General features: G+C 53.4%; 1 protein-coding gene across 1 annotated transcript; it reads right to left on the minus strand.

Moving 5' to 3' along the window:
- Window positions 1-1410: 1410 nt before the first annotated feature.
- On the minus strand, window positions 1411-25354 carry LOC105476190 (ADAM metallopeptidase with thrombospondin type 1 motif 8). The gene is made up of 9 exons (XM_011731879.3): window positions 24315-25354; window positions 16115-16354; window positions 14037-14172; window positions 13282-13449; window positions 11055-11356; window positions 7945-8128; window positions 5235-5407; window positions 4934-5109; window positions 1411-2610 (listed from the first exon to the last, which is right to left on the minus strand). The coding sequence occupies exons 1-9, from the start codon at window positions 25029-25031 to the stop codon at window positions 2040-2042; spliced, it is 2667 nt and encodes an 888-aa protein (XP_011730181.2). The 5' UTR covers window positions 25032-25354; the 3' UTR covers window positions 1411-2039.
- Window positions 25355-26314: the final 960 nt, after the last annotated feature.

Consider the following 26314-nt stretch of genomic DNA (forward strand, 5'->3'; position numbering starts at 1 on the left):
CTCTCTCCCCATGGTGCCAGATATCTGAATGGGAGGACAAAGGGGGCACAGGTGGTGAAAAAAAACCAAGATGCACATTTGGGTATTTTCCTTCTTTTGCTAGAATGTCATTTCTTGATGTCCATTTCTTGTCACCCATTCGTGATCAGGGACTAAGTTCCCTCTGCACCAGACCAGGTGGAAGACCGAGCCAGAGTTCCTCTGAGCCACGGGAGAGATGATGAGCTATGGAGTGGAGTAGGGGCTTTTGGCAGCTCTCAGGTGATTTCAGATGCTTGGCGGGAATGATACTGTGGATAAAAGGGTTCACCGGGACAGTTGCAAGTTGTTCCGGCCAAAGGAATTGTGAGATGCGGATGAGATTTGGTGTGGGTGGGGGTGGAGACAGGTGCTGAGGTCATTGGGACGATGGTACTTAGATGCAGGTTTAGAATTCTTGCGAACCTAAGAGAATCCGGTGCCCCAGCTAAACTAAAAGGGGGCAGGCAGTGTGTAAGAGGATGATGGGGTAGCTCAGAGAGGAAGGGGATATTCTTTCTCAAGAATGACAAGCCCAAAGGCATTGCATAACAATTGTGATCTCCCAGCTGGAAGTTTCCTCTAGCACAGGTGTCCACAGTGCGGTTCCCAAACCAGCAGCCTCCATGTCAGTCACTGGGAACTTGTTAGAAATGCAGATTCTCAGGCCATCCCAACCATGAGATCAGAAACTCTAGGGATGGGGCCCCACAATCTGTCTTGTCTTTCTTTCTTTCTCTCTCTCTCTTCCTTCCTTCTTTCCTTCCTTCCTTCCTTCTTGCCTTCCTTCCTTCCTTCCTTTCTTCCTTTCTTTTCTTTCCTTTCTTTTTCTTTCTTTCTTTCTCTCTCTCTCTTTCTTTTTTTCGACCGGGTCTCACTCTGTCATCCAGGCTGGAGTGCAGTGGCACAAAAATGGCCCACTGCAGCCTCAACCTCCTGGGCTCAAGTGACCCTCCCACCTCAGCCTCCTGAGTAGCTGGGACTACAGGCCTGCACTACCATGTCCGACTGATTCTATTTTTAAATTTTGTGTAGAAACAGGGTCTTGCCATGTTGTCGCGGCTGGTCTTGAACTCCTGGGCTCAAGCAATCCTACTGCCTTGGCCTCCCAAAGTGCTGGGATGACAGATGTGAGCCACTGTGCCCGGCCTCACAATCTGTTTTTACCAGCCCCCTAGATGATCCTAATGAAAGCTTGAGAACCACTGGTCTAGATCGTGCAAATGAAAGTTGCCTGAATGAGTTGGATTCTGCAGGCCTGTGAGGACCCAGAGCAGGCAGGGAGCCAGCTGCCCAGCACGAGTTCAAGATGAGCTGACCTGGTTTCAGCCTCCATCCCTGGGTTCTAGGTCCCTGCCCTTTCCAAAGAAACAATGAACCAGACCAGACCACTGCTTTGGCATAAGATCACACTTTAGTTCAGAGACACATTTGCATAAATACTTGAAATGGATCCACCCCTGCAGGTGGCAGCCTGAGAACATGTGGCTCTCCACAACCCTGTGACGCTGCAGCCCTTTAGGTGATGGATTTTAACACTGAAGACAGTCGTGGTCATTCTTGACGACAGCTTGGGGTGCAGCTTTGGAGCCTGCTTTGACATTCACCATTGACTCCCTGCCCCACGCCTCTCTTGTACTAATGTTTTCCCCTCTGAGGTAGATTATTTATCGGGGAAACCAGATAGAATTTTTTTTTCATTTAACTTTGCTAGTCCTTTGCAAACAGACTGACGCTGAGTGTCCTGTCTGAGTCAATAAGTGCACTTTTACCTTTTAACCTATGCCCTCTACTTGAACCCGAGCAAGGTCCAGTCCACTGGACAGTTGATGATAGGATCTGTCGCCCCATCCCCTCTCCTCTTCCCCCTTAGGAATTCGTGCAGTACTGGAGGGGTTGCGGCAATGGGAGGCCTGGGTGGGCCATGCTGCCTTGATATATAGAGTCATCACAGTGGAGACCCTTGTCTGCACCTCACTACCCCACGTCCAGGAGCATGAGACTGACCCCTTCCCCCTGAATCACAGGGGGCACAGCTGGCTTTCACAGGGCTTGGCATCCTCGGGTTTCAGAGCCTTGTTGCAGGTGGCAGAGGCCTGGCCGGAGGGGTCCCTGCACTCTACAGTTCGCCGCTGCCAGCCGGGCCCGCAGGTGCTGGAGCACTCAGACCAGTCCCCCAGCACCCACTGTGCGTGGAGCAGTGGCTGGATGATGTTGGTGGTTGCTCTCTCTCTGCTGCTCTGCATGCCGAAGTCCACGTCATTAGGAACAAAGAAGGTGTATTTGACTTTCGGGGGGAAGACCTCGCCAGGGACTGTCAGGAGCTGCACCGTCAGAGGCTCTGGCAAGGGCCGGAAGCTCTGCAGGCGCTCCAGGGTGGCGATGGAGCCGCTGTACTTCAGGATGGTCCCCTTCACCAAGATGTCCTGCTCTATGGCAGAGATGGCCAGGTTGCCGTTGAGCAGGTACTGCCCGTCAGCTGTCTTCAGCGCCAGGTAGTTCCCATCGTTCTGCACACCTGGGTGGCTCCGCTGCTTCACGTCAATATTAGTGGCACCAGCTGGGATGGTGACAATGTCATTGTAGCCATAACTATGATAGAAACAGAAAGACACCCTCAGACCAGTGGCTGCCCAGCCCTGGGTCGCGATGATGCCTTGGAGACTGAAGTGGGCACCCCAGGTGGCAGACAAGAAAAACCAAAGCAAGTAATGAAGCAAGTTGCCTCAACGTTCTCAATAAATTAGCTGTCTAGGCAGACAGAAATGTCTTGTACATTGGGAGTTTTCAAGGGGTTTTGCTTCATCTGGCAACTCTATTTCAAATGCGTGGTTGGGGAGTTGAGGTATGTGGGTCTTGAGAACAGCATAGAGAGGAGGAGAACCCAGAAGGATTTGGAAAGCTGCACTGGTGTAGCCAAACCTGGCACCTGTCAGATGAGATCTCGAATACCTCTAGTTCCTTGCACCGGTATACAACTTTGCTTGGCCACCTCCATACCCAGAGCTGAAACCCACATGGAAAAAACTGTTCTGCACACCCCTTCCAGAACGTGAACAGGAGGACATTTCACGCCACCTCTTTGAGTCAGTCGGCTCCTAGTATTTGATGAATATGGCCCTAGGGTGGGATCAGGGTGGGGTTGGGAGTTGGGGGTTCAAGCCTCTTCTTTGAAGCCACCTTCTGGGAGTGCCCAGGCACCATGAGCTCTGTGCTTCTGGAATGACAGAATGCTGTTTTGGGAAACTGTTTCCAGTCCGTTATAGGCTTAGGGCTTTAGGTAGGATGAAGAAAGATTAGTTGTTTGTTCTTTTCTGGAAATCTGGGTTCCACAGGCTGGGGAGAAAGTGAGGCAAATGGTCAGGCGGGCTCTTTGCTCTCCTTGCCATATGTCCAGTGGGGCTAGCTGCTTAGTCTCAGACTCTGAGAGTGTCCACAGGCCCATCTGTCTAAAGCCTGAGGGAAAGTGGCCAAGGGCCCCAGTATCTGAATAGCGTCTGCTGCTTTTTTCCTACGTCCTTTGAGCTTAAATGTAAAAAGAGTTCCAGGGCAGGGCACACTGGCTCATACCCATAATCACAGCACTTTGGGAGGCCAAGGCGGGCGGATCACTTGAGGCCAGGATTTCAAGACCAGCCTGGCCAACATGATGAAAGCCCATCTCTACTAAAAATACAAAAATTAGCTGGGTGTGGTGGTGCACGCCTGTAATTCCAGATACTTGGGAAGCTGAGGCAGGAGAATTGCTTGAACCTGAGAAGCAGAGGTTGCAGGTGAGCCAAGATCGTGCCACTGCACTCCAGCCTGGGCAACAGAGTGAGACTCTGTCTCAAAAAAATAAAAATAAATTTAAAAAAATGAAAACAGTCCCAAGTTGCCTGCTATAGGCTGATTCTGTTCTCTCAGACTGATGAGATGAGAGATATAGCGATAGATACACACACACACACATAATGGGACAGGGTTTGCGAGCTTCACTAAGCAGAATACAATACAGTGAACACGTCTCAAAAACTCTGAGACCGTGAGTGGGGCAAGTGGTTGGACAGATGGATGCTCAGGTATCCCCTAGAAGGATACATTGATGTACTGGAGGCAGAGAGGCAGAGTGTGGCCCATATAAAACACCTGACCTTGCCCTTACTCTCCAGGAAGTACATGGAATGGGAGACAAAAGTCATCCAGGACTTAGGAAAACTACGTTCTCTTCTGGCTGTCATTAACTATCAATGTGACCTTAAAAAGTCATTTAATCTTTTTGTGTCTTAATTTCTTCCTCCGCAAAATGAAGAATAGTATTGGCCTTGCTCACCTCATGGACTTATTTTACAAATCAAACGAGACCATAGAAATGAAAGCGCTTTGGAAAATCCTTGGAGTTTTATGAATGTGGGGCATTAGGATATGAACAAGGTGTCTGGAGTTCTCAGATTCATGAAAGCCCTGGGGCTGCCAGGGCCCCTTTTTGGTAACCCCCTTCTCTGGAGATCCATCTGCAGAAAGGGCAGGGCTTGCCAGGCTTAGGGTGAGACGTCCTTCCCAAAACAGGCCTGGGAGAGCCGCTTTCTGGCAGAGGTCCAGGTTACTCAGTGTGGCTCGACTGACTCAGAGATGACAGCTCCCTATCCACATGGCCTCCAGCCCTCGTAAAAGTCACGGCTGTCCTGTGTTCTGTCTTTTCTATGAGCTTGACACTGCCAAGTGCACATCCCATCTCAGGAAATCCTTACGATGACTCTGAGCTAGAGATACTGCTGACATTTTATAAAGAAACTGAAGCTCGGAGAGTTTGAATAACTTGCCCAACCCTCATAGCTATTAAGTAGCAGCCACAATTCAAATTTGGGCCTATCAGAGCGCAAAGCCCATCATGCCCTTCTAGCAAGCAAGGTACAGAACTCCTGGGGAGACTCACCTGGTGGGGGTGAGGGACCCGGAGACCTTCCTGCAGGAGTTGCCTTTGCCCCCACACACCCCGCATTTGTCCAGCTTCCGAGGCGAGTCCACCACATGGTCACAGCCGGCCTTGACACACTGGCCACGGACACAGATGGCCAGCGTCTCCGGCCCACACAGGGTGCCATCAATCACCTGCAACAGGGAAAGGGAAGGTGCGGGAGGGAGGGCGTGTTGAGCACAGAAGCAGCCTGTGGGAGGGGTGGGGACAGGCGACCTTCCTCCCCATCTCTGGATCTGAGTCCCAGGGTGATTCTCACCTTGGCCTCGAACACTTTGAACTCACTCCTCCCCCGGGCTCGGCAGAACAACTTGCAGCGGTCCCGGGGGGACACCCCAGCGTACTTGGGGACCCACTGCAGGAGATTCCCATCCATGTCAGTGTAATTGTAGGCATTATACTTCTCACACTGCTGTTCCCTGAAGCTTTTCCCTAGAAAGAGGAAGAAACGGCATGGAGGTGACACCCATGCGCAAGCAGGAGGTCCCGGTGGAGAAATCCCGAATTTACAGCATTTTCTTCTTTTGGTTTTGGACTCAACCCAGGGACCCAGGCAGGGCCAGTGTCTTCTGGGCACAACATTCGTAGACCCATGTGTGACCCTTTCTCAAAAGGGCAAGGAAAGGAGCCCTCCAGCCTCATGCTGGGCTTTCTAGGATAAATGCTCTTTCCATTAGGGAAAGAGATTCATTGTACTTTACAGATGAATGAACTCAGGGAGCAACAGGGAACAAGTCAGTAAGCCTGGAAGGCAGAGAATGGCACGTGGAGCTATATTCTCAGGACACTGCTAATTGTGCAGTGTCGATTTCCTCAGTGACACTGGACACGACTCCAAAGACTACTAAATCTACACGTTTAGCTCCGATCTTGCCCCTACACCCACATTCAGTAATGCTGGGTATCTCTGGGGAGCTCCGTTTGTATATACTATGATTACCTCCAACTCAGCACGGCCACGCTCCCGAGGGTCCTTCCACGAACTGTTTGACTTTCATTTGCTGGTCTTACCACGCTCAAGTCTGAGACTGGCATCCTGGTATCTCCCGAACATTTGAGTTGCTGGTCTCACCACGCTCAAGTCTGAGACTGGCATCCTGGTATCTCCCGAACATTTGAGTTGCTGGTCTTACCACGCTCAAGTCTGAGACTGGCATCCCGGTATCTCCCGAACATGTGAGCATCTCTATTTGCTATTTCCAAACGGTCACAGAGACCTACACTATATTCAGGACAGTCTGTGATTTCAGACGATGGCATCCCACCCTCACGACTGCAAGCCCAGGGCTGCTGGCTTCATGGGGACCTGTGCCTGCCTCCTCTCCGTCCTGCCGTGTGCCGCTGCCAGACCAATCCATCTGAAGTTAGACGTGGGTTGCTTTCCACCCCCAAATCCTAAAATTAAAGCTGTTTTTCCTGCCAAGGTTCCCCGCCCAAACTGTGCATCTGAATGCCTGGGGAGACTTTGCCAAGGCAGATGCCACACTCCACGCCTGAGACTCTGAGTCAGTACAGCTGAGGGGGTCTGGGCTGTGTCTGCAGGAGCTTCCAGGTGACTTGATGGGACAGGTGGCACAGATAACCCCCAGATACTGTGTCAGCCTTCAAGGACCTCTGTGGTCTGGCCTTGACATAGTGGTGTGCTTTGCTTGATTCCATCTAAGCGAATGAGGGCCCTTCTCACACCTTTCCCCATCCTGGCAGGTCCCCTCACACCTCACCCCGTCTCAGTCCTCCAGACTCTGCTCAGTCCTAACTCCCTTCAAAGCTTCCGCTCACCCAGCCTTTCCTTTCTCTGAGCCTCTCACCAATCTAGGGTCTGTGACTCATCCATTGAAACTTAATGGCTGTGTTAAAGGGATTTGGGTCTCTAATTGGATTGCAAGCTCCTTAAGGACAGAGACCATGCCTTTTACATTTTCATACATTTTTATAGTCCCAGACACACAAAAAGTACTAAAAAATACTCGACAGTAATGGCAGACTTTGGTGGGTCTGAAATCATGACGTCCTTTTTCGTCCATGCCTACCTTGCACCCTATATTCATTCCTGTCCTCCCCCTTTCCCGGCAATGTCTCACCCGTATGCCAGGCAAACTCTCACACAATTCCAGCACAAAGTTTCTAGAGCCTCAAACCATTGTGGATCCTTCTTGTCTTGTGAAACTGCGAAGCCTACAGATTCTCCTCTGAAACATGAAGCCAGTGCCAGCGTCTTTTCCCGTGGTTGAATCTCTCCTAAGGCTCTGCCTGATTTTTCATGCCTGCCAATCCTTCCTGGAGCTGCACACTGGGCAGTTGGATGGGATGGTGGGGAAAAACCTTGTCATGATTTCCCTCTCATGAGTTTGCTGCTGCCCCTTTACTGCCTCTAAGTTAATGTGTGTGGTTTCCAGCAGGTACTGGGGATAGGAATATGCCAAGGGGAGGGAGAGGTAGTATTGCTTCCTGGGGAGATTCTGTCAAACAGTTGCTATGGCCCCAAGGGAAGATGGAATGTGAGCAGGAATCAGATTCAGAAATCCTCCCTCTTCCCTGGGCTGAATTTTGGCTAGAAAGACCTTGGAGGTTTGGCTCTGACACTTGCTTTGGAAAATGCTTCCATTCTGCACACAGATGAGCGTTCTGATGCCTCCAGGAGGATTAGTTTCCTAGACACCGGCCCCTCTCCAGAGGCTCCTCCCCAATAAGTTTGGTTGGGAGTGATGTCCTCCTCTCCACATCTTGGAAGATGAGGGTAATTTCTCTCGTTGACTTTGCCAGGCTCTCTAAACACTATGAGAGCTGTCCCGGGTCCCTGAGAGCTGCCCCTGGGCTTGGAGCCTTGCAGAGCCCATTTAGGTGCAGATCACAGGCAAAACTCTATATCCCAGGACACCCACTTTACTCCCACTTTACACATCCTCTGGGGATGTGTCACAGCGATGATAGTAGCTGCTCTGGCAGGGGCGGCCCTGAGTGGCAATTACCGTCAGGGGGGCATTCCTCCGTGTGGCATGACTGGTACTTGGCTCTCCGACCCAGGCAGTATCTTCCTCCATTCTGAGGCTCGGGGTCCTTGCACTCACGGTGTGAAAACTGTACTCCTCCTCCACAGGTCCGAGAACATTCTCCCCAGGGTCCCCACGGTGCCCAGCCTCCATCTACCACGGGCTGCAACACACAATGGCACACTGAATGAGGAGCAAAGGCCAGGAGGCTTCAGTGTCTGTGCCACCGGGTGGCCAAAGCCCTGGCTTCCTCATCTAGTCATTCTCATGTTGGTGTATGGAGCACCGTAAACTGCCTCAATCATTTGTTTAAGGACTGTGTGGCCTTCATGGCTTTGTGAGCACAGAGACCAGGCTGGACTCATTCACTGCTGACTCGCCAGTGTCTAAAACAGTGTCTTATGCTCAGTAAGGTGCTCAGTAGACTGTCTGCTGAATGAATGAATGACACTCTTTTATGGGAATAAGGTTGCATTTAATGCAGTGGTTCTCCACTGGGGAGAATTTTGCCCTCCAGAGGACATTTGGCAATGTCTGGAGATATTCCGGTGGCTACAGCTGGGGAAGGTGTATGTTACCGTATTTAGTGGGTAGAGGCCAGGGATGCTGCTCAACATCCAGCAAAGCACAGGCCCCACAGTAACAATTATCTTGACCCAAGTGTCCCTAGTGCCAAGGTAGAGGAACTCTGGTCTAAAGGAAGCAGCCCTGGGAGTGTTGCCATAGTCTACCAGCCACTGGTTCCAGTGATAGGATAATGCCTGGGAAAGAAACAGAATTGCTTTTTTTCGTTTGGTTTTTTGAGACAGAGTTTTGCTCTGTCGCCCAGGCTGGAGTGCAATGGCGTGAATTCGGCTCAGTGCAACCTCTGCCTCCTGGGTTCAAGCGATTCTTGTGCCTCGGCCTCTTGAATAGCTGGGATTACAGGCACACACCACCATGCCTGGGTAATTTTTGTATTTTTAGTAGAGACGGGGTTTCACCATGTTGGCCATGCTGGTCTGGAACTCCTGACTTCAAGTGATCCACCCGCCTCCGCCTCCCAAAGTACTGGGATTACAGGTGTGAGCCACCATGCCCGGCCCTGCTTCCCATTTTATAACTGACCTATGAGAACAAAGCTTTGCCCTTTTGAATGCTGTATGCCCAAAGGTTCATAGTGCATTCAGAATGAAAATAATTTTTTAAAAATTACAAAAGTAATAGTTGCTCATATGACAAATAAAAAAATGCAGAAAATTGTAAAAAAGAAATCAACACTTCTTTAAAACACCACTACCCAGATTAAATCATTAACATGATTTTCACCAATATTTTTCATACTTTTGCTCTGAATATATCCTCATAAAGATGCGATGCTTTTATTTTACAAAAGATATGATTCTATAAATATTCTTTCTTTCTCTCTTTCTTTCTCACTTTCTTTCTTTCTTGACAGTCTTGCTCTGTCGCCCAGGCCAGAGTACAGTGGTGTGATATTGGCTCACTGCAACTGCTGTCTCCCGGGTTCAAGTGATTCTCCTGCCTCAGCCTTCTGAGTAGCTGGGATTACAGGCGCCCGCCACCACACCTGGCTAATTTTTGTACTTTTAGTAGAGACAGGGTTTCACCATGTTGGTGAGGCTGGTCTCGAACTCCTGACCTCAGGTGATTGACCCATCTCAGCCTCCCAAAGTGCTGGGATTACAGGCATGAGCCACTGTGCCCGGCCTGATTCTATAAACATCTATTTTCTGATCTGACTGTTCTTAAAAAGAGGCCACACATCATTCCATGATCATTTCACGTCAACCTCTCCCTGTACTTAGTTCGGCTCTGCCTCTGGGGATCGGTGGCAGATCCCTCTCCTCAATAACATGTGATGAGAATGAACAGGGTGAATGGGACGTGGCTGAGGATCAATCCATGAATCCTGTGCCAGCTGAGGCTTAGGACAAGAGTATGGAGCTTACCTGGTGCAGGCAGGCTCAGAAGGCTCAGAAGGCTCAGTGGAAAAGACATGTACTGAGGAGTGCTTAGGCTACCCTGGCAATTCAGCGCTGGCGGGGACCGGGCTGTGAAACCCAGTGGATGCTGTTTCATAGTGATGGCTCCATGACTCACCGTAAGAGAAATGTGATCAGCCTCACAGTTTGGATGTATTAAGAGCAGGGCAAAGAAGTGAATCATTTAAAAACCCTCACTGGCACTGCCTTGGTTTTTCTTGTGAGTTTACTCTCTCCTGGGCCAAGTTTTTTTTCTGCCTGGCCAGAGGCAGCTCTGATTCTCTCTCCTCTCCTCCTCTTTGAGTACGGAATTCCCACAACTGCTCTCGTTCTCCCAACCTCTAATTATGCATTCAGTTCAAGCACGGGCAGGCTATGAATACTTTTCATTCAATTCTTGATGGAATTTATTCCATGTGTCTCTCTGTGTTCATGATGGAATTGACAGTGGCTCCAGTCTGTTGTGTGCTCACCTGCCTGTCTCCACACCTCTCACCAAACTGCATCTGCACCAGCCCTGAGTCAGTCCCAAAGCAGCTCCCTAATGTCTGGAGCCATGGCAGCGCCAACCCACTGAGTGAGGGTGAGCCGCCACGGGCTCCTCACTGTGAGGATAAATATACTTTGGTTTGTTTGTTAAAAGATGAGTGATTTTACCTAGAAGTCCTGTGTTGCAGCCTGGCCCAAAGTTTGTTTTCTTTCTTTTTTTTTTTTTTGGAGACAGGGTCTCCCTCTGCCACCCAGGCTAGAGTGCAGTGGCATGATCATGGCTCACTGCAGCCTCAAACTCCTGAGATCAAGTGATCACCTGCCTCAGCCTCCCGAGTAGCTGGGACTACAAGTGTGAGTCACCAGGCCCGGCTTATTTTTTATTTTTTTGTAGAGACAGGATCTCACTATGTTGCCCAGGCTGGTCTCGGTTCAAGTGATCCTTCTGCCTCAACTTCCCAAAGTGCTGGGATTCTGGTGTGAGCCGCTCTGCCTGGCTGTCTCTCGGTTTGTGACTCTCAGGTGTGGTGCCCCCTTGAGAACAGCCCTCAGTCCTCCCCATTTCCTTTTGTTTCTCTTTTCTCCTTCCCACTATCCTCAGGGGCTGTCCCTCACCTTGGGCCTCTCCACTTCCTCCTCAGGTAGACAGCTGCCTTCTGAGCAGAGATGCCCAGGCCCGCACGGCGTGCCGTCAGCCCAGGGCAGGCTGCCATTCTTCGTGTGGCACAGGGGCTCGGCCCCATCAGTGTGGCACCAAAGCTGGGCGCAGACGTCCTGAGCAGAAGTGTTGGGGCAGTGGTGGAAATCCGGCCCAAAGATCTGCCTGCACTGCTGGTCCAGCTGGTACAGGGCCATGCGGCCCGGGAGGCCTGTGGGGAGGGGCAGGGCCGCGGCAGGGGCGTCCAGGAGACAGTCTCCTGGGAAAAGAGGAAGCAGGGGTGTAAGAACGCATGCAGGGGTGCCACCCTCTCAGCTCTTGATGGCCTGCGATGGATGGCACTGAAGGTCTAGGCGTCACGACTTCTTGACCTGCAACTAAAAGCTGTCACCACTCGATAATCTCGTGAGAGCATGCCTAATTTTTGACTATCGATTGCAAAGGCTTTTCAGGACCGACTTTCCTTTGCTGTCCTGAACATGTAGGAAGCATTGCCCCTGACAGTCAGTGTACAACCAGTGAATGCCAGCTAACGCAATATTCTTTTTTTTTTTTTTTTTTTGAGACGGAGTCTCGCTCTGTCACCCAGGCTGGAGTGCAGTGGCCGGATCTCAGCTCACTGCAAGCTCCGCCTCCTGGGTTTACCGCCATTCTCCTGCCTCAGCCTCCCGAGTAGCTGGGACTATAGGCGCCCGCCACCTCGCCCAGCTAGTTTTTTGTATTTTTTAGTAGAGACGGGGTTTCACCATGTTAGCCAGGATGGTCTCGATCTCCTGACCTCGTGATCCGCCCGTCTCGGCCTCCCAAAGTGCTGGGATTACAGGCGTGAGCCACCGCGCCCGGCCTAACGCAATATTCATCCACATCACAATCTAACCGTGCTCCTCAAAGTCACAATATGCAAATGAAGACCAACTAATGCTGTCTGGATAATCTTATTTTTGCATCATACGTGTCCCTGTCTCCCTCAGTGAGAAGAATTTAGAATATTTCATTGCTTTACCAACAACTCCAACCAGTTAAAATTGTTTTATCTTTAATCCTCTCTTCTGAGAAGCAATTTTTTTTTTGGAGACGAAGTCTAGCTCTGTTGCCCAGGCTGGAGTGCAGTGGCTCGATCTTGGCTCACTGCAACCTCCACCTCCTGGGTTCAAGCGAGTCTTCTGCCTCAGCCTTCTGAGTAGCTGAGACTACAGGCGTGTGCCACCATGCCTGGCTAATTTTTTGTATTTTTGGTAGAGACGGGGTTTCACCATGTTGGGCAGGCTGGTCTTGAACTCCTGACCTTGTGATCCACCTGCCTCAGCCTCCCAAAGTGCTGGGATTACAGGCGTGAGCCACTGCACCCGGCCTCCTTCCTTCCTTCCTTCCTTCCTTCTTTCCTTCCTTCCTTCCTTCCTTCCTTCCTTCCTTCCTTCCTTCCTTCCTTCCTTCCTTCCCTCCCTCCCTCCCTCCTTCCTTCCTTCTTTCTTTCCCCTCCCTCCCTCCTTTCCTTCCCTCCTTCCCTCCTTCCCTCCTTCCTTCCTTCCTTCCTTCCTTCCTTCCTTCCTTCCTTCCTTCCTTCCTTCCTTCCTTCTTTCCTTCCTTCCTTCCTTCCTTCCTTCTCTCCTTCTCTCTCTCTCTCTCTCTCTCTCTTTCTTTCTTTCATTTAAGAGATGGTGTCTCTTTCGGTCACCCAGGCTGGAGTCAGTGGCGTGATCACGGCTTACTGGCAGCCTTGATCTCCTAGGCTCAAGTGATCCTCCTGCCTCAGCCTCCCGAGTATCTGGGACCACAAGCGCACGCCCCACGCCTGGCTCCAGTCCTTTGAACCAGTCCCCCGCCCTCTTGCTCTCACAGGACGCAGTCACTGCCTCTGCCATGCCTGAGCTGTTGTAGGTTCGTCTCTCCTCTGCTGTGTGCTTCTGTTCCTTCAAGCGCTGCTCCAACCCTCCTCCTTCAGACAACCTTCTCAGATGACTTCCCCCTGCTTTGTGACTCATCTAAATTAGCCCAGAACTGCTGCTGGAAGCTGGGGCCGGGAAGAGCAGACTTCGGGGGTGGTGTGAATGCCCCAGCATGGGAGGCTGGCCGGGACTCAGCTCCAAGGGCCCTGTGAGGAGGCACTGCTGGAGGGGGTCCCTGTGTCAGCAGCAGTGGAAGGAGGCCCACGGGGACAAGCAGGGCGGGGTCGCCGGTGCCTACCGTGCCCGCCGTCCAGGAGCTCCGTGAGGTACATGGCGCTGCAGGGGGACCAGGGCAGCGTCTGGTTCAGGTGGACGAACAGCGGCGCCATCATGTGGTGCTTGCCCATGGGCCCGAAGAGCCGCGTGCAGGGCTTGGAGTCGTCGTGCGGCATGCTGAGGACGTGCCCTGGGAAGAGAGGCCTGGTCCACTCTGCCCTGTCCTGCCCGAGGGCGCCCCACCTGGCCCAGCTAGGGCCAGAGATGGAGCTCCTCAGGGGAGCAGCCACCCCTCACGCTCGCAAGATTTCTGCCTTGGGCTTTCCCCTGCGCTTTGCTCTTCCCGGACGTGTTCTCAGATGACTGAGAAACACGGATACCCCTTTATTTTCTGCCTCAGCCCGTCCTAAATTTGGATCTAGCTCTATTATTTGCTCTCTTACATGACAGTCCCTGGACCAATGTTCTTCCCCCAGATCCTACGGCTTAGCTTGTGCACAGCGCCACCCTCCACCCCAGCACCCGTCTGGTGTCCTGGCATTCATCAGGTGGCCTGTGATCATCAGGTATTTGGCCTTGTGCTCGGGGTGGGAGTGGAGTTGTGTTCAGCTCCGTCAAGCGCGGTATCTGTTTGTGTACAGCCACCCTGTCAAAACCATGAGGAGCTATTCCTAAGCGAGGCATAGCTGCATATTCCTTAGGATCTACGCAACCTTGGATCCGGAAGAGCAGTTCCTGCTGATGTGGTGAAGTGGGCTTTGGCAAGGCAAATCTTACCTAGTTCATGGGCCAGGGTGTGGGCCGCCTGGAGCCCCTCATCCTCGATCACGGAGCAGCTTTTGTTGGGGTCACAAATGGTCCCGATGTCTGCCACACCCAGGGTGTCACACAGCCCCTCCTGCCCACAGAAGTTCTGCTTGGTGGGGAGAGAGCAAGAGAGTGCATCAGTGTGTGTGTGTGTGTGTGTGTGTGTGTGTGTGGTGTGCTGCAGGCCTCCGGGGCCAGGGGTGGCCAGTGTGCACGTGGGAGTGAACCACGGAGCATCCCATAACGTGCTTGCTGGCCTGTGCATCACCTGTGTTTATTGAGCTTTTAAATTAAATGAAATTATTATTATTATTTTTTGAGATGCAGTCTTGCTCTGTTGCCTAGGCTGAAGTGCAGTGGCATGATCTCAGCTCACTGCAACCTCTGCTTCCAGGGTTGAGGCTATTCTCTTACCTTAGCCTCCCGAGTAGCTGGGACTACAAGTGTGCACCATCACACCTGGCTAATTTTTGTATTTTTAGTAGTGATGGGGTTTTACCATGTTGTCCAGGCTGGTCTCAAATTCCTGAGCTCAGGCCATCTGGCCTCTTTGGCCTCCCAAAGTGCGGGGATTACAGGCGTGAGCCACCACGCCCAGCCTAAATTAAATTTTAGAGATGAGGTCTGGCTATGTTGTCCAGGCTGGAATGCAGTGGCTATTCACAGGAGTAATTGTAGCTCACTTAGCCTCAAACTCCTGGGCACCAGCGATTCTCTCACCTCAGCCTCCCAAGTAGCTGGGACTACAGGTGCTTGCCATGTGCCCGGCTGAACTTTTTTAAGGAGGGGGAAGCAACAGCAGGTTCAGCGTGTCTGGATATCCCACCTAGTGGCCTTGCTTTATTGGTTCTTTTTGTGTTTATGGTCAAGACAGTTCACCCACCCACCCCCCATCTTTCTAAATTGGAGAGTAACCTGTGAAATTTTGTTTTGTTAAAGCTTATAATCTTTGCATTTTGAGAGGCCAAGGCAGGTGGATTGCTTGAGTCCAGGAGTTGGAGACAAGCCTGGGCAATATAATGAGAACCTGTCTCTACAAAAAGTAAAAAAAAAAAAAAATTAGCCAGTGAGGTGGCTTGTGCTTGTGGTCCCAGCTACTCAGGAGGCTGAGGTGGAAGGATCATTTGGACCTAGCAGGCAGAGGCTGCAGTGAGCTGGGATTGTGCCACTGCACTCCAGCCTGGGTGACAGAGCGAGACCTTGTCTCAAACAAAACAAAACAAAATTAAAAACAAAAAAGAATATAAAATACATAGGCTATCAAGATGGATTTCTGAGTGACAAGATCAGGAAATCTCCGTCTGTCTTCACATCAGCCACTCATGTGAGGGAGCCTGTTCTATGTTCCAGGCTGGCTGCCCCCTGAGGCTGGCTGGGACTTCAGAGGCTTTTTGTGGGGGACAGGACAGCATGGTTGTTCAGAACATGACCCTACAGCAGCACTGTCTTGGCTGGTCTATGGGCACTGCCACTATGTGGCAAGAGAGCTGTGCGGCCACTCTGCGCCTCAGTTTCCTCTGTTACAAAATGGGGATAACACCAGGACCTGCCCGCCGGGGCCGTTATGAGACTGAAGGAGCAGACAGGGCCTGGCACACATGATCACTCTCTTGCTTTCAGGAAGCTGTCTGTTTAAATCACGCCGTGTAGGTGGGCAACCCTCCCACTGTGGGCAAATCTTGAGGGGACCCCCTGGCTACCTGCCCCATGTTTTACAACCACTGCAGCTAGAACTACTCTCTTCATTCCAAGCCCAGATCTCTCACTCGGCAGCTCGAGCCCATTTCTTCTTGTTATGTGTGACCTCAGGAGACAGCTGGTCACAAACTTTTGGAAGACAGCCCTTACAAGATTCTTCTCCTTCCCTTGCAAATACCTCACACTTGTCCTCATGACCTCCTCCTCGTCATTCCGGGCATGAGGCTTTGGCGTCCAGCTGGGGCCAGCAGGGAGACGTTTCCCATGTTTGGGCAGGCCTCGTGGTCCTCCCTTTGATCTGCCCATCCCGTCTCCCTTCCTCCCCAGGGCTTCCGGAGCCAGGCACGGACCTGTCTGGTGAGCAGGATGGCCGTGTCGTAGTGCTCCGGGTGGCGGTCGCTGGGCTGGTTGAAACGCCGCTGCCAGTTGCAGAAGTTGCGCAGTGTGAGCCCCCCGTTGTCGGACACCTCTGGGCCCCATTTTTCATCTTCTACAATCAGCACTTTTACCACCATCAGGTTGATGGAATTCTTGATGCTGGGGTGCTTGTAGATTCGGGCTGCCACAGACATTAATGTGAGGATGTGGTTCTGTCAGGAAGGAGGAGACAAGAGGCAGAGTGAAGGGTTAAGTCTCGGGGCCGTTTGCCTGGCCTGTCCGCTGCCATCACCTCTTTTTATGGGGCTGAGCATCGGATTCTTACCAAAGCCTCACGATACCCCCGAGGCCTCCGTGTTACTCCCTTCATTTTGCATGTGAGAAAACAGGCTCAAGAACCTGCCGAGGGTCACAAAGCTGATGCATGAACAGCGGCCTTTGAAACCAGACCTGCCTTGCTCCGAACCTGTGCGTCTAACATTCAGACCAGCTTCATGGGATGACCTACATCCAAATTCATTAAAACCCAAAACCCTAAATTTATAGTGCATTTCAAGTGCGTCAATAGTCATATATGGCTCGTGGCTACTGTACTGGAATGTACAGATAGAAAGTTCTACTGGACGGCATGGCTTATTCTGCCTTCATTCTGACACTGTCTCCCTGCCAACCACCCCCACTCATCCCTGGCCTCGGCCCAGAAACAAAGTTCTGAGCGCTCAAGCTTAGTAGAGTTCCCTCTTAGAATCCAGCTGAGCATTTTCCTGCTGCCTGTTGGGGTAACTCTACTCTTCAGGGTGGGAATTGTTAACGCTGAAAACTTTGCTGTGATAATCACTCCTAACAACAGTTACTCTGCCACATTACCTCAAAGAATTCTCACAGTAACTTTATGAAGAAGGTGCTGCAATTCCATTTCCTGAATGAGGAAGGTCATGCAAATGAGCTCGTCGAAGGTCGCACAGCTATTGAAACCAGGAGGCCAGCCCGGGTGTGCCTGTCTCTGAGGTCCACCGTGCTCTCATTAGGTTCTCCAGGGCTTGGCTTCCTGGTGTCTGCCTGGACAGCCCTGAAGGGTTCATTCCCTCCTGACTGGGGCTTGAGAGGCTCCCGTGGGCCTAAGCGGACCCACGTGCTTAGGATCTCACCTGCTCTCCCTTCCACCCAGGCTGGCCAACAGAACGTACGTCACTGCTTGGCCTCTGTCTTGTCCCTGGGCTGCCAACTGCTCCCCCACTGGATTCCAAGGCTTGGAGAGGAGGCCAGATGGGAACTCGCTCTCCTGCCTCGGCGACCCCTTGAAGTGGCCCTCTTTGAGCATTTTGTGGAAGGGGAGACACAGGGGCAGAGGTGGGTGCTCCTTGAGCCTGGAGTGTGGTCAGCTGGGCAGCACCTGCTTGCCCTGCCTCTCCGATCCCTAGATCACCACCTCTCGGGAGCCCCTCTTCTGCTTCTCCTGTGGTCTGGACGGTGGGAGTGGAAGGAGGAGAAAGGAAAGGGTAGAGAGGGACATTCCATTGGGTGAGGCCATGTGTGGGCGTTCCAGATGAATCCCATTATTTGTGAATGGGATCTGTCCCTTCACCTCGCAGGCAATGAGCCAGGTATTTTGTTAGCCCTACAAGCAGGGGTTGGCAGGTTACTTGGCGTGTCAAGCACTCCGGCAGTGTTTCGGCTGATGGAAACATCTTATCAACAGGGCTGAAGCTTGGCACTTGCCCCTGGAGTTGGATTCTGGAGGGAAACAAAGCAATCACATCATTATGCAACTGGGGGTGAGCACTGAGGAGTGGTGGCTTGCCGAGACAAACCCTGGCTGGGTCTTTGCTGCTTCCAGGAGGCCAACAGTATCCTGATCTCTCTAAGAAGGACCAGGGTCTGATGGGCCAGGGACCAACCCCTGGAATTTCTTCTGAGGCAAACTGCGACCGTCATCACAAGATTTCTTCCCGTTGAGTCCAGTTTCACAATCTCAAATTGGGGGAGATGAGGTCGTACAACGAAGGTGTGAAGCTAAGGAACACCAGCTACTAAGCTTTGGGGCTGAGACAGCTCAGTACCAGGAGCCAAAGACGGGAGGTTGGGGCAAGTCTGTGTGCCCACGTTGAGCAGATTGGAGGGAGGCTGAGTGAGAGACGAGGCAGTGCTCACGTCCTCAGTGAAGACCGGAGAAAGTCGAGGGTTAACCCCTGATCTTCCTGCAGGATAAACCACTGCTTGAAGATCAGGGCAAGACAGCACAAGGAGCTTCCTGGCCCTCAGGTTCCCAGAGAGCTCCTTCTCTGCAGCTCAGGTTGCTCATATCATTGTCTTCTCCAGACAGTGCGTAGCTGTCAGGCAGGGCCGGCTTCAGAGCCATTTAGCTTCAAGGGGTGGGCTGGACTTGAGGACATCTGAAGGTCCTTCTGGCCGTTGTCTCAGAAGATACTTTTCATTTTCAAGAAGGCTAGGAGGATTCCGTGACCCAGGGTTCCCTTCCAAATCCCAGCTCCCGATCCCACTGACCTCTCCTTGTCTCTTGTTCTACCGAGTTTTTGATTTTCCCCTCCCAGTCCGCTCTTCTGACAAATGACCACAGGAATGCCTCACGTATGCGGTGCATCTCACAGTTTGCTAGGGAGAAGGACCACTGAGCCTGGGTGAGGTGGGTGACCTCAGGGCTGTGAGCCTTTAGTTCTGCCCCAATCCCTTAGGCTCAAAGGACAGGCCTGACTTAGAGTCCCATGGGGATCAGGCCTGCGGCTGGTCAAGGAGGAAGTCAGATGGCTTGCTCCACCTCCTGGTGCCGCTTTACACCTCCCTGCTCCCTGCACCAGTGCAGGCTGCGTGTGAAAAATGTGAACAGGGTCCTGGCCCCCCTGAGGAGGAGAGGCTTCAGCACATCATACAATGCCCCAAAGCCATGACAGGTAGGTGGGAGCCCATAGTCAGCCCGGCTGGGGTGTCAAATGATCTGCTCTTAAATGACTTGGGGATCCCATACTCTTAACTTTTGTTAGGGAGAGGCGGCATTTTTTAGGGAGTCTGCTCCTGCATGAGTGACCCCAGGGCCTGGAATAGAGATGAACATCAGGCCAGTCAGGGTGGCTCATGTCTGTAACCCCAGTACTTTGGAAGGCCAAGGTGGGAGAATCACTTGAGACCAGCCTGGGAAACATAGTGAGATCCTGTCTCTGTTAAAAAAATAATAATGGATTAAAAAAAATTAATAGTAATAACACCCTGGCCTGTTGGGTGGGCCGGAGCACCTTTTGGTTATTTGAGATACGAACAAGGATATTCCTTCCTCAGAGCTCCCATGGTAGTGGAAGCCAGCTGCGGTGGGTGATGGGGACGGGCCGGCCTCCTCCCGCCCCGATGTCGTCATTACACCAAGCCGGTTTGCGCTTCACCTGCAGCTCCACTGCTTTCCCTTGTGGCACACCTAGTGGGAGGCCAGGAGAGGAAAAGTGGCCCTGGGGAGCCCTTGCTTCAGCATCTGGTGCAATGCCTCTTCCTTCCTGACATCTCTAGGGCCTGAGACTGAGCTGGGGGTGTGGAGATGGAGAAGCAGAGGGAGAGGAAAGAAGTGAGAGGAGAAAAGAATGACCTGCACCATATCCTTCATCTCCTCTTGTTCTCCAAACAGCAAAGGGCAATGTCGCCTCTTTAAAGCACACATGCTGAACTACAAGTCAGCCTTCACCGCTGAGCCTGGGCAAACTGAAAGAGAAGATTCCTCTGCCGTGTGGAACAGCAAAGCTGAAACAGTGGTGGCCGGCACTCTGATGTCATGGGCTAGCCCATCCTCCCCACTTTAACAAACGGTTTCCATCACTGAAGGCAACTCTAGCCATAGCCACACCTTGCTGAGTATCTCCTCTAAACCAGGCACCAGGTCAGGTGCATTCCATATTTTGTTTCATCCCCAAGACAAGGCTAGGATGTTGGTATAACTGCTCCTACCTGAAATAATCGAGGTACAGAGAAATAGGTGACTTGCTCAAGGACTCTACGTTATTTCTATTCCATTCCAAAGTCTATGTTCTTAGTCTCTGCACTGACTGCCACCCATCTTTGCTGCTGTAAGGAAAACTACAGCCTAGCCAAAGCAAACCCAAGGCTTGCAAGCAGCAAGTCCGCCTGTCATTGCCTATGCACACCCCACCTCCTGGGGGATGGGGAAGGGGCGATCTTTGGACACTGAAACATTTTCTTTGGGAAATACTCCATATCTTTGATCATTCTGACTACAGCAGACATAAGGGATGGAAAAGATGCATTTTTTTGCCAAGGGGAAACACATCATTCACGCACATATAACGCTTGTCTTTCTCCCTGGTAGCTACAGAGCGGAGGGTGTGGGCACATGAATCTGTTTCTGTTGTCATCCAAAGCAGGATACCCTTGAGAGCGAAAGACGGTAGTATTAATAATTATGCCAGAACAGGTAGAAACCGGGACGCTGCTGGACAACCTAGACTCCGTGCCCACTTTAGTATCTAGTGTCTTGTGGAAGACATTTTCCCCAGAGCATGCAGATAAGGGGGCATGGAGATGGCTGTGACATTCTGGGGACCCTGAAGTCAGTTCCCAGAATCTGACCTCCTGCGAGTGTTCTGCTGGGCCTTTGGGAAGATGAGCGCCACTTTTCAGAGCCTCTCTGCTAAGAAGAGGGCTCAGAAACTCTGCTCACGGCAGAAGCACTGGCGGGACGGTCGTTCCAGGCTGGAGAGAGTGGGTACTGCCACGCTGCCCCTCACTCCATCCCACCCCGGGTTCACACAGGGTGCAGTGAGCAGCAGCCGGATGTAGACTGAGCTAATGGAGTCTTCCCAGGTGGTCCCTCCTTTCAGAAAGGCCCCTCCGTCTGAGCTCCTTGACTCTGAAACCAGATAAGAAGGTGGGAGGCCTGGGCCCCTTCTGGCATGGGATTAAGTGAACTCAACTGACAGAGTTCTGGAAAACGTCATTGTCGCTTAACAGTGAGAGCAGCCTCGGCAATGGCGCGTTCTTTCTCTCAGCATCCACGGTGGTTTCTCCGCGGGACAGGGCCTCACAGTGGGCCTGGACGGCTATGAACTGCTGGATTTAAGGACCCACTCCCACAACATAAGCAAGTATCAGAAGGTCGACAGAGCCACAGACCCTCATCCTGAGAAAGAGGCTGCCTGGTGGGATAACAGTGCTCAGGAATCAGCTTTGGGAGACTTGGGCTGCAGGCCCAGCCCTGCCACCTCCTGATCCTGATCAGTGCTGTCTGATCCTGAGGAAGCCACGTGTCCCCTGTGGGCTGTGCAGTCTCCCTCTGCCCCGGTCACAGGTATTTTCACGGAGGTGACGTGTGTGCAATCACGCTGTGAATTGAACATGCTCAGAGAGTGGCTAAACCTTCCAGAAGACCGGCTCACATGAAGCAGCCACATAGGTGCTGAGACCGGGAGTGGTCACCTCGTCCAGGTGTCTTGCTTCACAGATGAGGAACGCTAAGTCCTAGAGGGGTAAAGGCTCTTCTCATCCTCACACACCCCTGATTACCAAGACACCCGAGAGCGCCTTCCCTCTGTGTAAATGAGGTCTCTCCGTAAAGGACTGGCTTCCATTTGCAGTAGGTGGGTGTGGGCAGGCAAGGTCTTGAGGCACGGGAACTTGATTTTCATTCTTTCTCTCAGCTGGGCTCATGGACCTGTTTTCGGAAGCCCAGGGGACTGAGCTGAGACAGGCACGCCTGTCCTGCAGCATCTCCGAGGCTGGTCAGCTCATCACAGCAGAGGGGCCCGAAGGTGGTCCTGGACACAGCTGTACCTCAGTCCCTCCCCAACCCGCCACGGGGGCAGCAGGAGTGCGGGTGGGCTCGGACATGAGACCCAAGGTGGAGGTGGCGGGGCTGGTCTCCCTGAGGGAAGACTTTCCTTCCAGGTGAGACTCAGAAGCCAACCCCCTACGGAGAGGAATTCGGTCTTCAGAGGTGCCCGATGCCTGTTTTGCTATGCTGTCCTGGTCCAGGTGGGCTGGCTGGGTGTGCAGGTGTCAATGTGCAGCTGGGAAAGGTCCAGAAATGCATGTTTGTGGGGGATGGGGAGCGGGTCGAGCAGGAGCCAGATCGCCCGCTCAGGAGTCTCATGAGGATGGCAATGCCTGGGTGTCTCCGACACAGGAAGCCGAGTTGTCTGGGGCAGCAAACCTGGACTTTAGATGAAGGGAACAAAACCGGGTGCAAACCCCAGCAGAGTCTCCTGCTTCAGCAGCCGGGGCATCCTGGGGCCGGGCCTCAGACCGTGTCTGCCTCTAGATAGCTAGAATGTCTGGAGATGCGAGTATGTCCCTGAGGCAAATACTCAGTTATCTCCAGCATCCAGGTGATCAGCTGAGAGAGTGAGACAGTCTGGCCCTGAAGGCTGAAAAACGGACTTTCTCTGCTGGCAGAGTTCTTGTTGGCTTTCCTACGTTTTGGTTCTCAGGCAAATGTCAGAATCTGTTCCGTGTGTGGAAATAGAGGGGCACAGCACCCCGCTCTGGGTTTGCAATGGGTGCATCTTAGCTTCTTTCTGGTGGAGCCCCCTAGGAGTCAGGTGTGGGGGTCCTAAAGAGATGGAAGAAGCCCTCTTCTCACCCCTCTCCTGCCACACTCTCTAGTACTTGCTTAAAGAAAGGAGTCAGAGGAGAGGGCTGGTGCTCCCTGCTCTCAGGGCAGGCAGGGAAACAGATATTAGATCAGTGTGACCCAAAGCTCATGAGGCAGGCTGCTGTGGCGGGCCGGAGCTACTCTGCTGTGCTTTGGGGGAAGCAAATACCACACGGGCTTGCATGGGTGCCTGCCTGGGGTGTAATCAGCACCTGCAGTAGCCAGAGGAGCAGCCATGTGGACTCTCACCCACAGCCCTTCCCATCCTATGCATCTGTTTCTCCCTGCGTCTTTCCTACCCTGCCTTTCCCAGTGATAGAGGGTGGGAAAGATGGGGGTGAGAAACAGAAGGCCTCCTTGTCTGGAGTATTCTGCACAGGTGATGCCTATGCCCTTGGGGCCCCCAGCAGTCGGGCACAGGCTGAGCTTAGTATGGGGTCCGGGCCAAGAAAGTCATCACCACAAAGTGTCAGCTTAGCTGCCGCATTGCCAGGATCCCTGTTTCAGGGAACTGACCGAGGCAGGTCAGTTCTTCCTTCCCTGGCACATCTCTGGTTTTGCGCTCCCTGGGGGCAAAGAGCACCCTCTCCTGGAAACCTTACCCTCCTTTCCTCCTGGAAAAGCCTTCACTTGGTCTTTAGGGGAGAAATTGGGGTTTAGGGCAACACAGACGCCTCCTGCTGAGTCAGCACCATCTTTCATCTAGTTAGAAACGGTCTGGTTAGGTATCCGTTCCCTGGACTCTGTTTTTCTCCCCTGTTTAGGTAAGAGCTGTGTCTGGGCTAAGGGCAGCTGGGTGTGGGTCTGGCTTTACCAGAGACACTCACCCAACGAGCTCCTCCCAGCCCCTGCTACCCTCGCGTTTCCACCAAAGCTTCAGTTCCTGGGCTGAGCCCCTGGGCAGGAGTTCTCTGCCCCTCCCTCTTGTGCTGGCTGCTGGCACTGCCAAGTTCTGCCGAGGCTGAGTGCCAGGTTGGCAAGGTAGTTCATGCCCCATTGATCACAACCAGCTGGCTGCACAGAAGTTGGGCAGCCCCTCTCCAGGTTCAGCTCCTTTCAAACAATGTCTTTTGCTTATGGCGACCTCCATACCCAAGGGAATCCGGACAGCCATCTCTTTCCATCCCATCTGCCTTTCCCTGGGAGCCTCTCAGATCTGAGGCAGTAGAGGGCTGAGGGGTGGGAGTGGGAGCTATTCCTAAATGCTCAATTTTTGTCTCTGCTGGGAGAGGCAGGTGCAGGGGAGTGCGTTGATACCCACTTTCGGGGCAGTGTGCCACGTGCCGCGGGAGATTCGGATGAGAGGGACGGGCGTCTGCAGCCCACTCGAAACTGGAGAGGACCTGGGGGTGGGGGCGCAGGGAGCTAGGGTGGCAGAAGTTCAGAAAAGAGTTATTGCTCTTTCTCAGAAAGGAGAGAATCTCGTTTGGGGTCAGGCTGGAAAAGATGAGCGGGAAGGGTTTTTTTTTTTTTTTTCTCAGAGGGATTGGAAGGGGAGATTTTAGAGACGCTGGGAGGCATCTGGGGGGCCTCCGGGCACTGTGGCTGGAGGAGGCTCTCAGTCCTACCTGCAGGTCGGCCCCGTAGAAGGCAGCCATGGACGCATCGGCCACCAGCAGCGTCTCCACGAAGCGCGCCTCAGACACAAACCGCTTGGTCCTACTCGTGGCCCCCAGGGGCGGTGGCAGCTCGCTAGCGCCTTCTGCCTCCTCTTCTTGGCTCTCCTCCTCGCTGTCCTCCTCGCTGTCTCCTCTCTCCTGCCTCTGACCCTCTCCCGTCTCCACCTCCCACTCGGGTCCTCGCGGGAGGGGGCGGGCTCCGGCGGGACCCCAGCGCTGCAGGCGGTGCGGCTGACCCAGGGAGCCCCCCGCGCCCTGCGGCTGGATGGTGAACTCCTCGCCGTCCAGCAGGAAGGAGCCGCTCAGCCCGCGGCACAGGCTGACCGCCGCCAGCGACTCGGGCTCCCCATTCACGGTGCCGGAGAAGAAGCAGCCGCGCAGCCCCCGCTCGCCCCCGGTAGACCGGCCCGAGCCCCCGAGGCGCTCGATCTTGAACTCGGGCGCCAGGAAGCTGTCGTCGGGCGCCAGGCGCAGCACGAAGCCCTTGCCGAAGGCGGACAGGTGGAGCGCGAGCTCGCCCGCGCTGCCGGGCAACCGCGTGGGCACCACCAGCTCCGAGGCCTGCCCCCCAGCTGCGGGCCGGGCCGGGGCGCCGCGGGCCAGCGGCGGCAGCAGCAGCAGCAGCAGGAGCGGAGGCCACCGGGGGGCGGCGGGGGCGGGGAGCATGGGGGCTGCGGCGGTGACTGCGCGCGGGAGAGGGAAGAAGCCCGCCCGGCGCGGGCAGGTGCTGGCTGGCCGAGCGCGGCCCGGCCGCTCTCTCCAGGAAAAGCGGAATCAATCGGATGCAAGGCCGACTCGGCCCGCAGGGCCCGGCGGCGGGAGCGCTCCCCCGGCGGCCCCTCTGGCTGGCGCAGCCCGCTCCTCCCGAGCCGCCGCCCCCGAGCCGAGCGCGAGCAGCTGGCCCCGGCCCGCGTGCGCCCGTCCTCCGCCCCTGCCCGCGCCAGCCCCGCGCAGCCGCCTCCTGCCTCCTCCCCGCCCCGGGAAGCACCGAGTGGGCTGCCGAGCCCTTCTTATTTATACTTCCTTCCCGGCTTGACATAAGAGGTTTATTTTTGATCTCTCACTATTCCCGTTTCCCCTCCCCTGGGATCAGAGAGAGAAACTGAAAAGAGGGAGAGAGCGGAGAAAAAAAAATTGGGATGAAATGCAAAACCAATCAGGCAGCGAGACCCGTCCGCCACCCTCCCCCCCGAACTGTCAACTCCAACTTCGTTCCTTCCCTTTACGCGCGGACCCACGTTAACCCCTACCATGCTGGACTGACCCTTTAGAAAGAGTCCATGGGAGACCCCAGCCGCTTCCTCCTCTGCGGCCAAGAGTCCAGGATGCATCCTCGGAAGAGGCTCGTGCACTGGTCTCAGCGACCCTGTTCGGATCCCTGCAGAGTCCGACTGCAGAGCCCCACACTGTTCGGATCCCTGAAGTCCCTCCGGAGATCCGACTGTGTGGGGAGAATGTTCCAGAGCTTTTCATTGTAAAGCACAACAGAGAGAGGGGAAAAGGTCATGCTGAAATCATGCCCTCCTCTCATCACTACTGCACAGCCTGCCTAACTTTTACTCCAAACTGAAGATCGGGAAAACAAACACAAAGCAAAAACAACCCACCTGGTTAACCCTAAGAGGGACTCTCACTGCCATGTTAGAGGGCAAGTGGGGCAGAGGCCAGCACAGTGGTAAGTTACCAGCAGTGAGGTTGGGAAGTCAGCATTTCCCCAGGAGGGAAACAGACCTCCAGTCCCTGAGAAGGGTCTTCTCTACTGGATACTGCTAGTTGCCCGGGACTTCATGTAAGATCCTTTCACTGCATTGCCCACAGCCCCAGGTACAAATGTGTAAGAGGTGAATTCATTCTGTCCCATGTCACCGCTGCCCCCTGGGGAAGGGGGTAGTACTCAGGAAGAGAGGGATGACCTGGTCTCAAGACCACAAAACTCCATCCCACCCCAG

Source organism: Macaca nemestrina, chromosome 12 (genome assembly GCF_043159975.1).
Source record: "Macaca nemestrina isolate mMacNem1 chromosome 12, mMacNem.hap1, whole genome shotgun sequence".
NCBI lineage: Eukaryota > Metazoa > Chordata > Mammalia > Primates > Cercopithecidae > Macaca > Macaca nemestrina.